Genomic DNA, 17,536 nt, shown 5'->3' with positions numbered 1-17,536 from the left:
GCCTTATTATTGTCCCCCCCGCGCCGCGACCTGCGCCAAGCCAGCTCCACCCGCACCCCACTCAGCCCCGACGGCACCGCGCTCCGCCAACCCCAGGCCACCCCTCGGGTTCCCTCAGGGAGCGGGCAGGCTCAGCCCAGGGCTGTTGCTGCTTGTGGGAGTTGTAGTTGCTTATGCTGCCGCCGGCGCGCCCCGCTGGAAGCTCCCAGCGTGCTCCGCGCGAGGCAACAGCGATCGGGACGCGGCTGGCCGCAGGGTGTGGACTACATTTCCCAAAGTGCACCGTGGCCGCCGCTGGCCAGGCGGGGCGCACTGGCGGCGGAACCGGCGCGGCGGTTGAATGTGGCGGGGAGACGAGCGCGATGGAGTTATCGTCGCTCGTCAGGAAGCTGGGTAACGGCTCCCCTCGCTCTCCCGGGGCGTCGCGGCTGTCCTGGCGCTTCCCTGGGGCTGTGTGCAGGGGTACGGCGGGGGCCCTGCCCCCCGTCCTCGTACGGCGCTGCGGGGGCTTCACCTGCGAAACGGGGCCGTCGGTTCTGTGTGGAGCCCGGCTGCTGGCGGGGAGGGGGGGGGGGGGGGGGCTGAAGGGAGGGAGCTGAGGGCTCCTTTCTTGGCACTCCAGGAGCGCGCTGTCCCTGCCCGGCCTCCGCTTCCGCCCCACTCCCGGTCCGTATCTCGTTTGAGCCCCTTGTCACTTTTCTGCCTTTTGCTTTTCCATTCGATTCGCCGCTGCAGACGTGGAGGGGACTGTGGCACAGGGTGACGGTTCCCTAGGGAACGCCGTAGGCTTTCGTCCTCAGAGACGATGCCTTTTCCTCCAATGGTCTTGGGCAGACTTTTGTCCAACTTGTTGGTGTGATGCACTTTTCGGGATCCACAATGCAGTTTGGTAGAGGTGTTCGGATTTTAGTTGTGTGCTTTAAGAAAAAGACTAGTCTCTTATAATTGGGCATCAGATTATATATTTTATAGTATTTCACCTCTTTACACCATGCAAACATACTTGAATAGCTTACTGCTGCTGGGAGCAGTAATACTTGTCTTCTTGGTAAGCATAATCTGGCAGTGTAAAAGCCAGCTTTTTTCAGTGATCTTTGGCAGTATTCTGTTTATCCAAATAAGAAGTAACTTATGACTTATATAATTTTATGAGGTTTTGAATCCTGTTGTGTTTATTTTTGTGGTTTTTTTTTGACAGGTCATGAACTGGCAGAGATAAGAGAACGATCTCTGAAGACTATTCTGTTTAAATTAGATCATAACTTGATTTCATATGCAGATCTAGTCCACGAGAAAGTGCTTTTCCTTAATCTTTTGGAGTGGTTCAATTTTCCAGTTGTACCAATAAAAGAGGAAGTACTAAGTTTTGTGAACAGTTTGATCAAGGTATGACATACTAACATTTATTTATAATTAAACTATATGTCTTTATCAGTGAGACCTTGGTGGGCTGGAGAACTTGGGGGGAGAGAAACCATATGAGATTCAATAAACGCAAGAGTAAGGGTACTATACCTGGGGAGGAAGAACTCTTAAGTACCAGTACAGGTTGAGTGCTTACCTATTAAATAGCAGTTCAGCTGAGAAGGACCTGGGAGTACTGGTAGACGATAAGTTCACTATATGCCAGCAGTGTGCCCTTGCAGCCAGGAGGGCCAAATGTATCCTGTGATGCATCAGCAGGAGTGTGACCAGCAGGTCAAGGGAGGTGATCCTACCCCTCTACTTGACTGTGATGAGACCACATCTTGAGTCCAGCTCTGGGTTCCTCAGTATAATGAAGGCAAGGAAGTACTGGAGAGGGTCCAGCAAAGGGTCACAAGGATGATCAAGGGTCTGGAGCATCTCTCTCATGAAGAGAGATTGCAGGAGCTGGGCCTGTTAAGAGAAGACTGAGAAGAGGTCACATTAATGCATGCAAGTATCTCAAAGGCAGGTGCCAGGATGATGGTGCCAGGCTCTTTTCAGTGGTGCCCAGGAACAGGATGAGGAACAGTGGCCGTAAACAGAAACATGAGAAGTTTCACCTCAGTATGAGGAAGAACTTCTTTACGTTGAGAGTGGCAGAGCACTGAAACAGGCTGTCCAGGGGGGTTATGGAGTCTCCCTCTCTGGAGGCATTCAAAACCACCTAGGCTCATTCCTGTGTAACCTGCTCTAGGTGGCCCTGCCTTGGCATGGGGTTGGACTAGATGATCCAGAGGTGCCTTCCAACTATAACAATTCTATGATTCTGTCTCCTGGAGTTAAATAGATTTTTGGTTTTGTAGCTCCATGTAATTAGTTATAAAGACAGGAATAGTAAAGCCACTGTGTGTAGACGAAAAATTAAAACAATTTGAATGACTAGAAATGGGTCAGAGAGTTTGGGGAAAAAAAAATTAATTTCTGGCTTTCTATTTTAATTTCTCTGCTCCTTCAGTTTCTCATTTGGTATTTGATTTCTTCCTCGGAGCATGTCTTGCAGCTAAGCATTTGCACTGTTCCTGGAAACTGAAGATTTAAACAATAGTGCAACTTGTTTAAAAGAGTTGATAAAATGTTTCAGACATTTCAGAGATCTCAGATTCTTACGTTTTTGTGTTTTAATCACTAAAGAGCAGCTATGCACAGGAAAAAAATTCTGTCCTTGATGAATGGCCTAAATGAATAAAGGCAAAATATAACCTAAGTGTTGATTACATCTTTCCTCCCTATGCTGCCACCCCCCACAATTCCTAAGAGACATTGAGACTTTTCAGGCTAACTTTGTCAGTTATTTGTCCTAATGTAGCATCCACCTGCTGCTCAGAGAATGGTTGAAATTGGTGCAGTGGAATTCTTCTCTCAGCTTCGCCCAAATGTGGATCCAAACTTGCAGGCCATAATTGATGGGATTGTGGATGGACTGTTCTTCCTTCCTTCTGGACTTCCTTCTAGTTCTTTATGTTATGAAACTCAGTCTCAGACTTCAATAGATCAACCAGGTAAATTACAAATTTTGAGGTATGATTTATTTAAAGTGAAAATAAAGTAGAGGAAAAGTTTCTAGGCTGATATTTTTGGGCAAAGCAGGCAGATTATTCCTGAGAGATTAGTGAAGTATATGGAAAGCAGATTCTGCTAGAGAAGGAGTGATCTTAGCTAAATCAGATAGTGCCATTCCTGTAATGTTGTTTTCTGCATAAGAACAATCCTGTTATTTGTAATCAGATCTTCTCTATTTTTTTCAGTGTGTAATACTTGTTTGCTATAATGTAAAAAGGGCATGATGTAGGAGTAACTTCCAAAGAGAGCTTTATGGCAGCAATTTTAGCAATTCTGAACAAATCTACAATTAAGCAAGTATGCTTTGCTGCTTTTCTTTGTATAGTAGACTTTAACTTTGAAAGCAATTCAAATAAAAAAAAAAGACAGTAAGTGGTTCTAAGAAAGCTACATTAACTGCATTCACTCTGCTTAGTTTTGGATAAATATCTGCTACGTATAAAAATGTCAGCTGTTTAAAATTACATGTGTGAAGTGCTTCATGTATATGTGAGGTGCTTCTGTTATCTAGCTTGTTATTGATCTGTTATAACGATTTACAGTGCGTCTTAGATGTAGTCAAGAAGTAAACCCATATGGTTCTTTTCTGCCTTACAAAATTTAGCAAGAAGTATAAAGGAGAAAATTACATACCGTGGCTGTCCTTACTTCATTCTCCTGGTTCTTGTAGGAAAGGCACTGCTGGTATACTGGATGGTGTAGTAATGGCCACACCTCTGTCACTCATACTGTACAATCTCGGAGATAAAAGTAATTTCCCTGTGGTTTCTGCAGCGTGTCTAATGCTTAGAGTTTTAGTTTGCTAGAACTATGTAGTGGCTGGCGATTGATTTCCCCCACCCTCTTCCCTCCTTTCTTGCACTTCCTTTTTTTTTTTTTCATTGTCTTTTTATCTCTTCCCCCCCTTCCCTTTTTTTTCCACCATGTGCTCACATAGGGGCATAATATAGTAAACTTTTACATATGCATTCTTCAGCTATATCTTTTTGAAACTACCCATTTGAAGTATTGTACATAATTTCTCTTTATGCTGTGAATTGTCTGCGTGTGTGTATGAAATATTCTTAATGGTTGCTAACAGGATTGTTGTATTCTTTCTATTTCAATTTCAGTAACTGGGAAGAATTGTAAAGTAATAAACTGTGCATTATCTGGTTTGATCCTTTGAACCAAATATAATCTGGAGTGATTGCTTTTAATGTTACATATATGTATATTTTGTTATACAGTTTGTATTAATTAACTATATTTAATAATTTGCATATTTTATACCAGGCAGACAACTTTTTAGCTGACCTGAAAAGACAGCAGTTACAGTAGAAAAAGGTTTTAAATAGTTGATTTAAAAAGTTAATTTTGTTACTACGTAGGTAGATTAGAGGAAGATTTTTGGTTTTTTGGCTGCCAGTTCTCCATTGGGCAATACATTTTGTGTAATCATTTTTTACTATTGCTTGTATGCAATGGAAGGTAGTATAGGGAAATGGAAAAAAAAGTTACAGTTCCAGAATATGATTGGAAAAAATAAGCATTGACGTTCTTTTTACTCCACTTTCCTGATCATCTGAGACTATTTTAAATCCGTTTCCTTAACAGGTTAAAACTCAAGGGCATAAGGGAGGCAGTTTAGGAAAAGCATTGTGATAAATTGAGTTTTGCTTTTGGTTGGGTATTTTCTGCTAGTGTACTTTATTAAACTTCCTCTTTATGTGTTTTAGTTCTGCCTCAAGAGGAATTATTTGCTGGATATTTTTGTCAAGGTAGAAGTCATCTGCCACAGTTAGTAATACCTCCCAAAAGAACAGTTGGTATGTACAGCTATAGAATAAGAATATGTTAATTACAGAAAGTGGCTAGAATTGTTATTTAGATTGAATTCCATTATGAATATTATTATTGGCTATTTTCCTGTTGTTCTGTAAAATCTGTTATCACAGAAACTGCAATTATAATGCTTATGAAAATGACATCTTAATAGATCTGTCTTCTCTAGGCAATAGTGTAACTTTGAAATATGGTAAGATAATCTGTAAATAAGAAAAATATTTAAATTGTTAATGCTTTTTAGAAGATTTGTGGTCTGTAATCAAAAGTAGCTGTTTGATTACTGTTTTATTTCAACAAAACGGAGTCTGAAGTACCTTTCTGCTTTTCAGAAAACTATATTAGGTGCTTTAGAAATCCTTACCTTTTATCTAAATAAAAACCAGTGTTATGCTTTTATTTGTTTGGTCAGTAAAATGATATGAAATGTTTCACAGACACAGACCAATATTTTGGCAAGTCTTTATATACTAGTAGCAGTTCACAGGAGAATGTCATATTTAACATAGAATACAGTGCTGAGAGCTAGATTTTAAAATATGACTTTGCAGTTATTGTACGTAAATCACCAGGTTGCTTTTTGAGTAGTGTGTCAAATTGCACAATTATTATTACAAACTTTAACTTAAAATAGCTTTAAAGTTATGTTAGTTAAAAAGTTATTATGTGTCATAATTTAGTAACAACTATCATTTCTGCTGTAAGAATAAAAGCATGAGGTCAATATTTTTTTTTGAGATTGTGTTAATAAATATTCTTTAGTAGCAGAATAAAATGATAATTTAAAAGCATGATGTGGAGGATTGTGTACTCTGCTACTAATGCTATCACTTCTATTTGCTAAAATTTTCTTCAATAAACATATTCCATCTTGATTTGAGATGACCTTAGTATTTTTTTGGTATTTCTGAAAACTCATTAGAAGCACTTTAGTGTAAGTCTGTATTTACCAAAAAGTCTTTATATTTCAGGTAGTATATAATTTGTAGGTTCTTGACATTGCCATGGAAATACACAGTATAATGTTTCTATAAAATATACTCCAAAATATCCACTCTCTTTTTTTTGCAGTGAAATGCTTGAAATTTTCCACATTTCCTTGGCTAACTCTGACTTCAACAGATAGGCATGTTCTTTCATCACATGAAAGGTATGGTAATAAAGACATGATGGTTTGCTGGTAGTTTTTATTTTTCTTGGGTAAGAGTGGTTGTTAATTTGTGTCCTTTTGCATCATTACTCTGTTCCTGTAAATGACCTAATGGGTTAATTTTTTTTCCATATTTTTGTTCATGGCACTTCAGTCTGTCTTCTAAATATTTCAAGTGGATCAAAGAATTCATTCAGGTAATTTTGGAACAGGCTGGAATAAAATCATTATTTAATGTACCTGCATGGCCACTTGATAGAGAAATCCATGCTTTCTGTAGTAGCTTAACTGGGTTTAGGCTGGTAAGTTTAGGTACAATGCCTTATCCAGGCATTCCATTATTCATATCATCTTTCTGCAGTGCCTAATTTTATTTTATTTTTTTCTATTTTAACTTTTAATTTATAAAATCAGTGTCTGAGGTGGCCCAAGGAAAAAGTACTGTAGTTGCAATTCCTTATGAGTTGACAGCTGTGATAGATTTCTAGCTTAGCCCACACTGCAGTTTCATGGACAGGAGTATTTAATAAGTCTACTCTAACCATAAGCTTTCTTGTAATACATATATATTTCCTTTTGAAAGATCTCTGAAGCTGGAAAGCATCTTCAGTATTTAATTTCCTTTATGCCTGAGTCTAGAAAAAGATCATAGATCCTTAAAACTGGACATGTTTGATTATTTTTTTTTTTCCCCAGTGGTTTAGAAACAATAAAAATATAAAAAACTGCAGTAGAATACCCAAAAGGTTCTTGTTATTTACTAATATACATACTAGAGGATAGCTAATAAACCTCTTCCTTTGTGTAACTTCCCACATGTAATTCCAACACTTTTAAGTCATATATGAACCTTAGTAATGAAAAAACTTCATTATTGGTAAGAGTTGGATTACTTGCTGTATACCACTGAGATAATCACTACCTTCACAGGGATTTTCCAGTTGTTTTTCTCTTAATTACAAATTCAGAATCAATAAAGAGTTTTCTGGAAACTAAATTTAACATGGTTCGATAACAGCTAGAATTGAGTTTGTTCTTTATTGTATACAAAATGAGCATAGATAAGGAATAATTCAAGTTTAAATATGGTATGACAATAGAACTATAGCTTTTTTTTCTTCAGATTCTTTAGTGTTATGATTATAACTTTATTGTAAAGACTTGTTCAAGTTAATTATTTCTTTTTGCTTGTTTTAATACATATTTAAATATGAACTTCATTTTTAGCTCTTTGAGAAGTAACAACCAAAGTTTAATTTGGAGTACATGTGAGCTTCTTCAGGATGTAATTATGCAAGATTTTCCTGCTGAGATCTTCCTTCAAAGGCCAAAGATTGTACAGGCAAGAATTCATATAAAATTTAAGGATTTTATTGTGCTATGAGTTGTGTCAAGTAAAAATTGATGTAAATAATATAGTTTGTTTCCAAACAAAATAGCTAAACAAAAGTTCCTTTATGTAAACTTTAGGTGCATGGAAGAGGGTTCATTAGCTATGTATTGTGTTTAGAAAGTTACTTAGTTGTAATAGTGTATATTAGTGTATATTTCCTGGGAGCAATCCCAGGCACAGCTACAGGTTGGGCAGAGAAGAAATTCAGAGCGGCTCTGCAGAGAAGGACTTAGGTGTGCTGGTCAATGAGAAACTGAACATGAGCCAGCAGCGTGAGCTCACAGCCCAGAAAGGCAGCCGTATCCTCAGCTGCATCAAAAGGAGTGTGACCAGCAGGTCGAAGGGGGTGATCCTGCCCCTCTACTCTGCTCTCGTGATACCTTACTTGGAGTATTGTGTACAGTTCTGGTGTTCTCAACATAAAAAGGACATGGAACTGTTGGGGCAAGTCCAGAGTAGGGCCATGAGGATGATCAGGGGTCTGGAGCACCTCCTGTATGAAGATAGGCTGAGAAAATTGGGGCTGTTGAGCCTGGAGAAGGCTGCGTAGAGACCTCATAGCAGCCTTCCAGTATCTGAAGGGGGCCTATAGGGATGCTGGGGAGGGACTCTTCATTAGGGACTGTAGTGACAGGACAAGGGGTAACAGGTTAAAACTTAAACAGGGGAAGTTTAGATTGGATATGAGGAGAAAGTTCTTTCCTGTAAGGGTGATGAGGCACTGGAATGGGTTGCCCAGGGAAATTGTGAATTCTTCATTGCTGGCATTGTTCAAGGCCAGTTTGGACAGAGCCTTGGGGGACATGGTCTAGTGTGAGTTGCCCCTGCCCATGGGAGGGAGGTTGGAACTAGATAATCTTAAGATCCTTTCCAATCCTAACTATTCTATGATTCTACTAAACAGTAATGAAGTATGTTGAGCTAATACTTTGTTTCATCTCAGTAAGATGAAATTCTGTCACTGTCAGATGCACACCCTCTAATGGGCTCCCATATAATGAACCTTTAGAGCTCTAGTGACTTTATTGGATTTATAGTGTGGAACTTATACATTTACAGTCTTGCATTCAGTAAGAAGGCACTAGCTAAGCCTATTTATTCTTTGCTGTGAGTTTTAAATATTTAGAAACATTTATGTCCTGTATTTAGTGAAAGACTTGCTGGCAAGAGTATTCATGGAGGTTCATTAATGTTCAGCTACCAATATTGATGATTCTCATTCGATGATAGAGAAGGTTGGAAGCGACCTTAAAAGTTATCTATTTCCAATGCCCCTACCATGGGCAGGTACACCTTCCACTAGACCAAGTTGCTCAAAACCCCATCCAAACTAGCCTTGACCACTTCCAGGGATGGTGCATCCACAGCTTCTCAGGGCAACCTGTGCTGGTGTCTCACCACCCGCATAGTGAAGAATTTTTTCCTACTATCTAATCTAACTCTCCACTGTGTCAGCTTAAAGCAATTCCTCCTTATCTTGTTACTACCAGCTACCAGCCCTTGTAAAAGGTCTGTCTCCAGCTTTCCTGTAGACCATTTTCAGTACTGGAAAACTGCCATAAGGTTTCCTGGAGCCTTCTCTTCTCCAGGCTGAACAGCTCCAACTCTCTCAGCCTGTTTTCATAGGAGAGGTGCTCCAGCCCTCTGATCATCTTTGTGGTGCTTCTCTGGTCACACTCGAACAGGTCCACATCTTTCTTGGGCTGGAGGTCCCAGAGCTGAACACTGCTCCAGATGGGGGTCTCGCAAAAGAGGGGGGAGAACCACCTCCCTCAACCTGCTGGTTAAACTTGCATTTGATGCAGCCCTGGATATAATTGGCTTTCTGGGCTGCAAGCGCACACTGCCAGCTCATGTTGAGCTTTTTGTTAACTAACACCCGCAAATCTTTCTCCTCAGGGCTGCTCTCAAGCCGGTCTCCGCCCAGCCTGTATTTGTGCTTGGTATTGCACTGACTCAGGTGCAGGGCTTTGCACATGGCCTTGTTGAACTTTGTAAGGTTTGCATGGACCCATCCCTCGAACCTGTCAAGGTCCCTTTGGATGGCATCCCTCCCCTCCAGTGTGCTGAACGCAACCACACAGCTTGGTGTCGCCAGCAAACTTGCTGAGGGTGCGCTCAATCCCACTGTCCATGTCACTGACTATTCTTTTAAAATGTATTTTACCTTTGCAGAGCCTTTTGTCTCTGCTAAACCTGGCTTTTGGAGGAGATGGAAGATGTCGGTTAGCTTTGCAGGCTGTGTCGTGCCTGCAACAGTTGTGTGTCTTCTTGAGAAGCAGACTTAACTTTCACAGAGATCCAAGTTTTTCTTCCACAGAGCAAGGTAGGTATTTTTAGAGATTTGAAATGCTGTTGTGTTTTTCGTACAGGTAAGATTGAAATGATTTTTAAAAAATGACAGTCCACAACATTATAGCAAATGTATTCTTGTGAAACTGTTTTGCTAAATAATCATGTTCAGTACTATTCATGTTAGTAATTATTTTTGGAGTACTTGCATTATTTTAAAATACTTATTCGTTTTTATGATTTCCTGTGATTCTTCATTCATCAGCTTTTCCTAGTATCCAGCTGTTTGTATGTCACCAGAAGAGGGACTTTTTTAACTAAACCTAAATTAAATCTGTAAAATAAAAGTGGGCAGAGTTTCACAGAAGTTTTCAAGCCTCTGTGGTTAACAATTTAGTTACTAATTTCATGAGCTATGTTAATGTTCTTTAATTTTTTTTCTTTATGCTGATGGCCTAGAAAAGTTTAACCATTATTTTGGATTTTACGGTCATTTGGGCTATTTCGCAATGTTCTCACTGTTTAAATTCAGTAGATTTAATAGTCTAGATTTATTATAATGGTCTTCCTATTTCCATTTTATTAGCTGAATTTAACCAACTTTGTTTCTCTACATTGGTAGTCTGGTTGCCTTCATAAGATTGCCCCTATATTTGGTGTCTTAATCAATGACATTGGCTGTTTCTTTGTTAATTCAGTTACGTCAACAAATCCATGGCCTTTGTCAGATGGTATGTTTGTAGTTTTAAAACTCAAGATTTATGATTCAGCTCTAATTTTAAGTGGTTTTGCTTTGGAATTGAGTTTCCAAACTCTGCTACTTCCCAGTGATATGTTGTCCTAGTTCATCAATATCTGCCTGTTGTTTTCCATATCCTACCTTAGTTACTTTTATCATTACATCACTATGTAGTATCTTTCATAATAATGGATTCCATTAATGGAGAACATATGATTTGTATTACATAAAGGCACGGCTTCACAAAATTCATCTATATCTTACTGTCAAGAAGCAAGAGGTCCTCCTCATTCTCAGAATCCATCACCTGGAAGTAGTAGCCCCCGGCCATCTGTGATTGGACGTACTGTTCAGCGTCCTAGAGGAGATGGTCAAGATTGGGATGCAGCATCTTCCAGGTGAATAAAATAGGAAGTAAGCATTAATAGAGGAATATATCATTAGCTCCTTGTCAGTGTGTGGGATTATGTGAAAGTTTTGTTAACCTGTGAAAATTCAAGCCATATTTATGAATTGCGCAGTTGTTTAAGTGGTGGTCAGAATACCCACTGTCAGTTTTACCTGCCACATTCTGTACCCAGCCAACGCTTTTAACAGAATCTTTTAGTATCAATTGTTATTGCTTGTGTTTGTAAGATGCAGAAAAGCATTTATTCAATCTATTACTGTAAAGTCAGGGATTTCTCTTTTTCTCCAGCAGATAACCCTATAACTTCTTTTAAGTTACATGGCCATCTTGTAGGTAACTGTGTACAGTATGGTCAAAAATGCTTTAAATGTCTTGAAACTTTATTGTGAAATCTGACAACAAATTTGGGTTGTATAACATCTAAAATATTTGACTTCAATATGAAATGATGAATTATCTGCATACCCTCAAAATGTTCATCTTTTTCTTTCTGGGTGGTTTTGTTACTCATCTTGACACAACAGACTTAAAGCTGCTGTTCAAGAACCACTGTCATTTTGTATGTGGAAATTCAGAAGTTCTTGTGAATCCTTACTGTGTGCTTATTGATAGTTCTGAGTCTCTGTAGTGTATTGACTTAGTGATCAGATAACTCCTAGGTATTCAAATAGACTGTGATATTATAGATGGGAATACCTTATGTAGTTAACTATAAACACATCTCAAGAGTCATTATATTAAAAGGGTTTTCTTTTGCTCATCTTAAGTCTAAGATATTAAATTTTTGTTATGTAGCTAATACAGCACTGTAAATGACCTCCAGGCTTTATGAATTATAGGACCTGACCATTTTCCCGAGTTGAACAGTTAACAGTTTAATAATAGCTGGTGTATACTGTGCAAGAGAGAGGTTTGGCCTAGCTATCAGTGTAGTAAGGAAATCTACATAACAGTAAACACTAGTTAAGGTGGTGATGAGACATCTACAAACCAGAGTGTGGTAATTTTTTAAAAGTATAAGGCCATATTATGAACTGTTCATGACTGTACACTGTCATCTTGCTTTGTGTGTGCTGCAGTAGAGCTGGTTGGTGCCCATGAATCCCCATTTCTTACGAAGGTATAATTTAACCCAGAGAGGGCATAAAGAAAAATATGATGGATAGGAATTACTATAATATATATGACATTTAAATTCTTAATTGATATTTAGATGTCTTTTATATATAGTTAGAGAATATAATGTAATACAGTCACGTCACTGTTCAGTTTCTTCAGCTTAATAATAAAGCAACCAAACAAAAATAAAACAATCTGTAAAAGTTCTACATTTTTTTAAAGCAATTCCAGATTTCTAAATGTTCTTTAGGGTAAGAAAAAAAACATTAAAAACCATTTTTTTCTGAGTTGTACTAATTGCAATGCTGCAAATAGAATAAGATTCTTTTTGAAAGCACTTGAAAAATAATAAAATTATGAACTATATATAAAGCTCATAATTTGAAATAATTACATATGTTTTGTAATATATGCATGGTTGTGCTTAAAGCTTTCTTGGGCAAGGGAATATTTTTTGCTTTACAGTCGACAAAGAAGTCCTACAAGTCTAAACATAGGGTGCATTTAATTTTCCTTCTAAGGATTCTTGTGGCTAGCCACATAGAATGGTTTTAGCATAGTAGGCATAGTTCAGGCTGACATTTGATTTACTAAGTGGCCTTGCTTCAATCAACTGATAGACATTATTCATCAAAAATAACATTTCAAATCAGCTGATTTTTCTTTTGCAACATTGTATTCATTGTATGTGTATTTCTTCCATTACACATTGCTAAGTGCATTTGAAGATGACTGTCAAAACAGTATGTGTTCACTTGTGATGCTATCAGTTCTGACATTTAAAAAAAAAGAGCCAAGAAGAATCCCATTCTTACGCAACACTTGGATAGCAGAGAAAGACTGGGATGGAAGGAAAGGTATGCATTAAGGAAGGAGGACATTAAAACACTTCATGTTATTTTTAACATCTATACATATATGGGTTTACTCTTTGCGAGTTAACTCTTTTTTCTTTGTTTTGTTTGTTTATTAAGTGGAAACAGTACTCAAGCAAATGCAAACTCCAGAATCTCTCTGCGTTCCCCACTTGATGTAGCACATATTGACCTACCAGTTATTGAATATGAGGACACTTTGGAATTACAGATGAAGCAGCTTAGCCTTCCTCAGTTCTGTGTTTCCATCTTGGAAAATGCAATACCTCTTTTAAGAACAGGTAAGAAAGTTTTAAGTATTTCACTTATGTATCCTTCCCATCTTTAGTACAAACCTCTTAAGAAATCGCTATTATAAGGGGAGTACCTCAAATAAGGTACAGATAATTATTGGTATACTGTAGCTAGTTACAACAGTCCTTTTCTAGGAACTTTGTTCAGGGCATAAAGCTTGAATCTTCTGAGTGTTTTCCAGAATGGCTGCAGAAGTTTCAAGTGCTTTTTACTGATGGTGGGAGGTAGTGATAGGAAGAAATGGGTGTGTGGTAGAAAAATTGTGTGGCTGGATAATATGTCATTCAAGAAGATGAAAAAGTAACCACACTTAGCAAAACATGTTCTGATCTCTTTGAGCATAGATTTTTCCTCCTGTTCAAGGAATAATAAACAACAATCTGGAAAAAGGTTTATTTTTATTTTTATGAATGCATTAACAAACTATAGCTGTGTTTAAGAAACTTTGATAATGATAATTGCAACAAATGATTTTTTAGGTTCTAAATTGAGAAGTCTTTTTGAAGGCCAGTCTTTTTGCTCTTAGTTTGTTGAAAATAATATTTAATTGTAACCCAATGTAAGTTAAAACAGATATTGGAAAACGTGGTAAGGTTTTAAAATGTAGGAGTGGGAAACGTGTATCTATTTATGGCTAGGTTACTAAAACTTGTTTTTTAATATACCTGTCAGCATTTACTGAGCTGGGTAGAGGCTTTAATTTATAACAGTGATATGAAATATATATGAAACTTCCATTTACTCTTGTTTTCATGATTGTTTATAACTTTTTATGACTTTCTGTTCTGTCACAAAATGCCAATTTACTTGTATATTTCATAGTGACGTCAACGTTAATCTGTGTCCACAAGAAAATTATACAATCTTTTTCTGTAATAAAACTGAAATGATTGCAAGTTAAATTTTTCCTTTTCAGAATAGTGACCTGTGAATACAAATTCTTCACAAGCACATTCATGACTTCTGGCATCTTCTCTTTTACTTATAATGTGAAACTGCAGAAAATATATTTTCATTTTTTTTTCCATTTTTGGTGTATATCACTTCAAATCTGCAGAGTTAAAAGTGTAGTGAGTTTTTCCGTCATCCAAGATTATTTCTTTGCACCTTATTGTAGAACCATTTTTTTTTCTTGAGTAAAGTCAAAAGGCACTTTTACTAACATTGCTATCACCCTATATGGTATATAGTGTAGATTTTCTCTTTTTGCGTGAAAGAAAAACAGTAAGCTTACTGTAAAATCTGCTTGCTTGTATTTTGCAATATAATGTACATTTCAATTAAGCTCAAATTCTTTTCCTTGTGGAGAAGTTCATTAAAATTTGATTTCCCTTGTGACCTGTCTTGTGAATGAAGTCATTTCAGAAATCAAGTGGTGTGGGTTGTGGGTTTTTTGGTTTTGCGTCTGTGTGTTTTTAGTTGTGAGGTTTTTGTGATCAATTTTAAGCTACCGTGCTTGTCTGAAGTTCAGTGTTAATACTGCAAGTCTTAAAGACATTTATTTAACTTTGAACAGTAAAAGATTTGTTTTGCAATCACTGATTATGTCTTACTGTGCATTTAGTAATAATGAACTCTTAGCACATACTAATCGTAGGTTGGGAAATACTATTATTTTGCTGATACATTCATGTAAGAGTATGGTGGAATGAACTTACATGTCTGTAGATCATGACAGCTGCAGCAAAGCATTGCAGATGTTTAGTTATTAACTTAATGTTTCTGAAATTATAACTCAAACCCACCATTACTTAAAACTTGCATTACAATGGAGAAATTTATGAAGTCATCTTTCAAATGTTTTAAGTGCAGAAATTTGATCAAGAATTTGAAAATAACTAAAAAGAGAAAAAGTGCTTTTTGGAGGTTTTTGAACATATTCTCTTAAATTGGCAACATTTTGTCTAAAGTAAATGGAAAATAGCACTTCTGTGAGATAGGAAAAAGCAAGCTTTCAAAAAGGCCCTGTGCCACTCTTTGCCATATGCTCACTCCACTTAGGCTGCAGATTATGTGAGCTGTGGTCTTCATAACCACATGTCTAGTCACACCACATATATATTTTTCCTCAAGTATATCAACAAGGCTTTTACGGTGTATAAACTGTAAAAAATGTAAAAAATACAATAAATTAATGTTCAATCATAACAAGCAGTATTTTGGTTTTATTTTTTTAAGAGTTTGAAGGATGCAAAGTTTTTATGGTAGTTAAAAATATAAATTAGAAATTCAGTGGTGTTGTGTGATGGTTTTAAACAGAAACATACCGTTAACAAGTAACTGAGCCAGCACTTGCACTAAATTGAGTATTTGGGGGAAACTGTCACGGTATGGTTCCCTAGATTGTTAGACAGTTTTGGCATCCTCTGTTGTACAATGCTGAAAACATTTGGCCTGGCTCCAGGTGTTCCGCTTTGTCCTTCATGAAACCTAGCCTTTGACTGCTTATCCTCTTTTGTCTCATTATCTGTGGATGTTAGGAGGAGGTTTATATTTGTAGTAAATGTAGGCTGTAAATTAAGTGGTCATCCAGATTTCTGGGTTCAAGCATAAAACTGTAAAGTATAAAAGTCACAAATAGACCAGATTAGCCTTGTTACTAAGAGATAGTGGGTCAAAAGGAGAAATGAAAATCAATGAATATTGGCCTAAAGAAAAAGGGGGTGGGTGGGGAAAAAATTGTTATGAAGAAAAGTACAAGTGTTTGAAGTGTGTATTCGTTTTATCACCTTTAAAAAGAAAATTTCAGACAAAACAATCTGGAATGAAAAACACTATTGCTATATCAAAAATGCAGATTAAAAGTGTTACGTAAGATCATAGACTCACAGAATGGTGTGGGTTAAAAGGGACCTTATGTTTCCAACCCTCCTGCCATGGGCAGAGACACCTTCCATTAGACCAGATTGCTCAAAGCTCCATCCAGCCTTGCCTTTAACACTTCCAGCATGGGGCAGCCGCGACTTCTCTGGGCAACCTGTTCTGGTGTCTCACCATTTTCACAGTAAAATGTTTCTTCCTAACAGCTAACCTAAATCTCCCCTCTGTCGGTTTAAAGCCACTCCCTCCTTGTTCTATCACTACATGCCCTTGTGAAAAGTCCCTCTCCAGCTTTCTTACAGGCCCCTTTTAGGTGCTGGAAGGCTGCTCTAAGGTCTCCCCAGAGCCTTTCCAGGCTGAAGAAGCCCAAATCTCTCCAGTTGTCTTTATAGATCAGTGCTCTAGTTCTCTGATCATCTTTGTGGCCCTCCTCTGAACTTTTTTGAGCAGCTCCATGTCCCTCTTGTGTTGGGAGCCCCAGAGCTGATTGCAGTGCTGCAGGTGGCATCTCACAAGAGTGAAGTAAAGGGGGAGAATCACCTCCCTCAACCTGATGGTGATGCTCCTTTTGATGCTGCCCTGAGTATGTTTGGCTTTCTGGGCTGAAAGCACACACTGCCAGCTCATGTTGAGCTAGTGAGTATGGAAGATCCATAGCCTAGCTCTCTGGGTGGAAGCAATAAGTGACTTTATTCCAAACTTGAAAGAAGTCTGAGTAACTGGATTTACAGCTGTACTAAATTTTATTTACTGCTGTAGGATTTAGGGGAAATGCAGTCTTTTTTCAAATATGTGATTGCTCTTACATTGTGATATTTGGCTGGTTGTTGTCATCTATGATTCAGAACTATTGGTGGTTGAGAGCAGTTAGAAGTAGTTAAGAAGTGTGTAGGAAAAATTAAAATATTAGAATTCCAGATTTGGAATAATCCCTTGTTCAGAATGGTGTTTTCTGAATATTGTAGTATGTTTTGCCCATATTTGAATTTATCATCTCATTTGTATTCCTAGGCAGTAAGAGAGTGACGATGGAAGTACTTGAATTGCTTGTTGAAGACATGTTCCTTATTGGTGATGCTATTTCTGAAAATGTTTGGGAAGATGATAGCCTTTTTGCATTGGAGTTGGTAAGATTCTTTAGTCTTTGATCAGCTGTATTTACCAGTCTGCTTTTATAAGCCTCTGACATTTTCCACAGTGATTCATACACATATCTAATCTTCTGCTGAGCTGCCCTTTTGAAAATCTTAAATAGTTTATTACTAATTCTATCACTGGCTCATTATTTTTTAAAAAATGTAAGTTCTTTTTACCAGTGAAAGACTGTTAAGCATCCATTGAGAGAAACAAGTGTAGGGAAGGGGATCTGAGGGAGAACCACTGACTACAAATGAGGAGACCAATTTGATGTAAATCACAACTTTCACTTTTTTTACTCCTTATAAACTATCTAAAATTAGGGAGGTAACTTTGTAGATCTAAGACTGGAATTGTCAGATACGTGGTATCCATTTTTGCAGAACATTTAATATAAGAAACTTAATATAATCTTTCATCTAGTTGTATAATTTGCATTAATATATTCCATTGCAGG

At 37.7% G+C, this 17,536-nt stretch overlaps 1 protein-coding gene across 2 annotated transcripts in view; it reads left to right on the top strand.

The window, feature by feature from the left end:
• The first annotated feature begins 253 nt into the window (after window positions 1-253).
• RTTN (rotatin) overlaps window positions 254-17,536 on the top strand; it is an 87,536-nt gene continuing 70,253 nt past the window's right edge. For both annotated transcript variants that reach the window (XM_061364652.1, XM_061364651.1), the window contains exons 1-10: window positions 254-393; window positions 1,199-1,386; window positions 2,774-2,966; window positions 4,746-4,835; window positions 5,923-6,001; window positions 7,229-7,343; window positions 9,570-9,720; window positions 10,658-10,823; window positions 12,928-13,109; window positions 16,954-17,069. In XM_061364652.1, the coding sequence (XP_061220636.1) occupies window positions 363-393; window positions 1,199-1,386; window positions 2,774-2,966; window positions 4,746-4,835; window positions 5,923-6,001; window positions 7,229-7,343; window positions 9,570-9,720; window positions 10,658-10,823; window positions 12,928-13,109; window positions 16,954-17,069 (1,311 nt within the window). In that variant the 5' untranslated portion in view covers window positions 254-362. The remainder of the gene's footprint in view (window positions 394-1,198; window positions 1,387-2,773; window positions 2,967-4,745; window positions 4,836-5,922; window positions 6,002-7,228; window positions 7,344-9,569; window positions 9,721-10,657; window positions 10,824-12,927; window positions 13,110-16,953; window positions 17,070-17,536) is intronic.

This window comes from Neopsephotus bourkii, unplaced genomic scaffold, assembly GCF_033783945.1.
Source record: "Neopsephotus bourkii isolate Nb327-2 ecotype Australia unplaced genomic scaffold, CSIRO-AGI_Nbou_v1 NB_1248, whole genome shotgun sequence".
Lineage (NCBI taxonomy): Eukaryota > Metazoa > Chordata > Aves > Psittaciformes > Psittacidae > Neopsephotus > Neopsephotus bourkii.
Note: the sequence above shows the minus strand (reverse complement) of the source record. Positions and strands in the feature narration are given on the sequence as shown.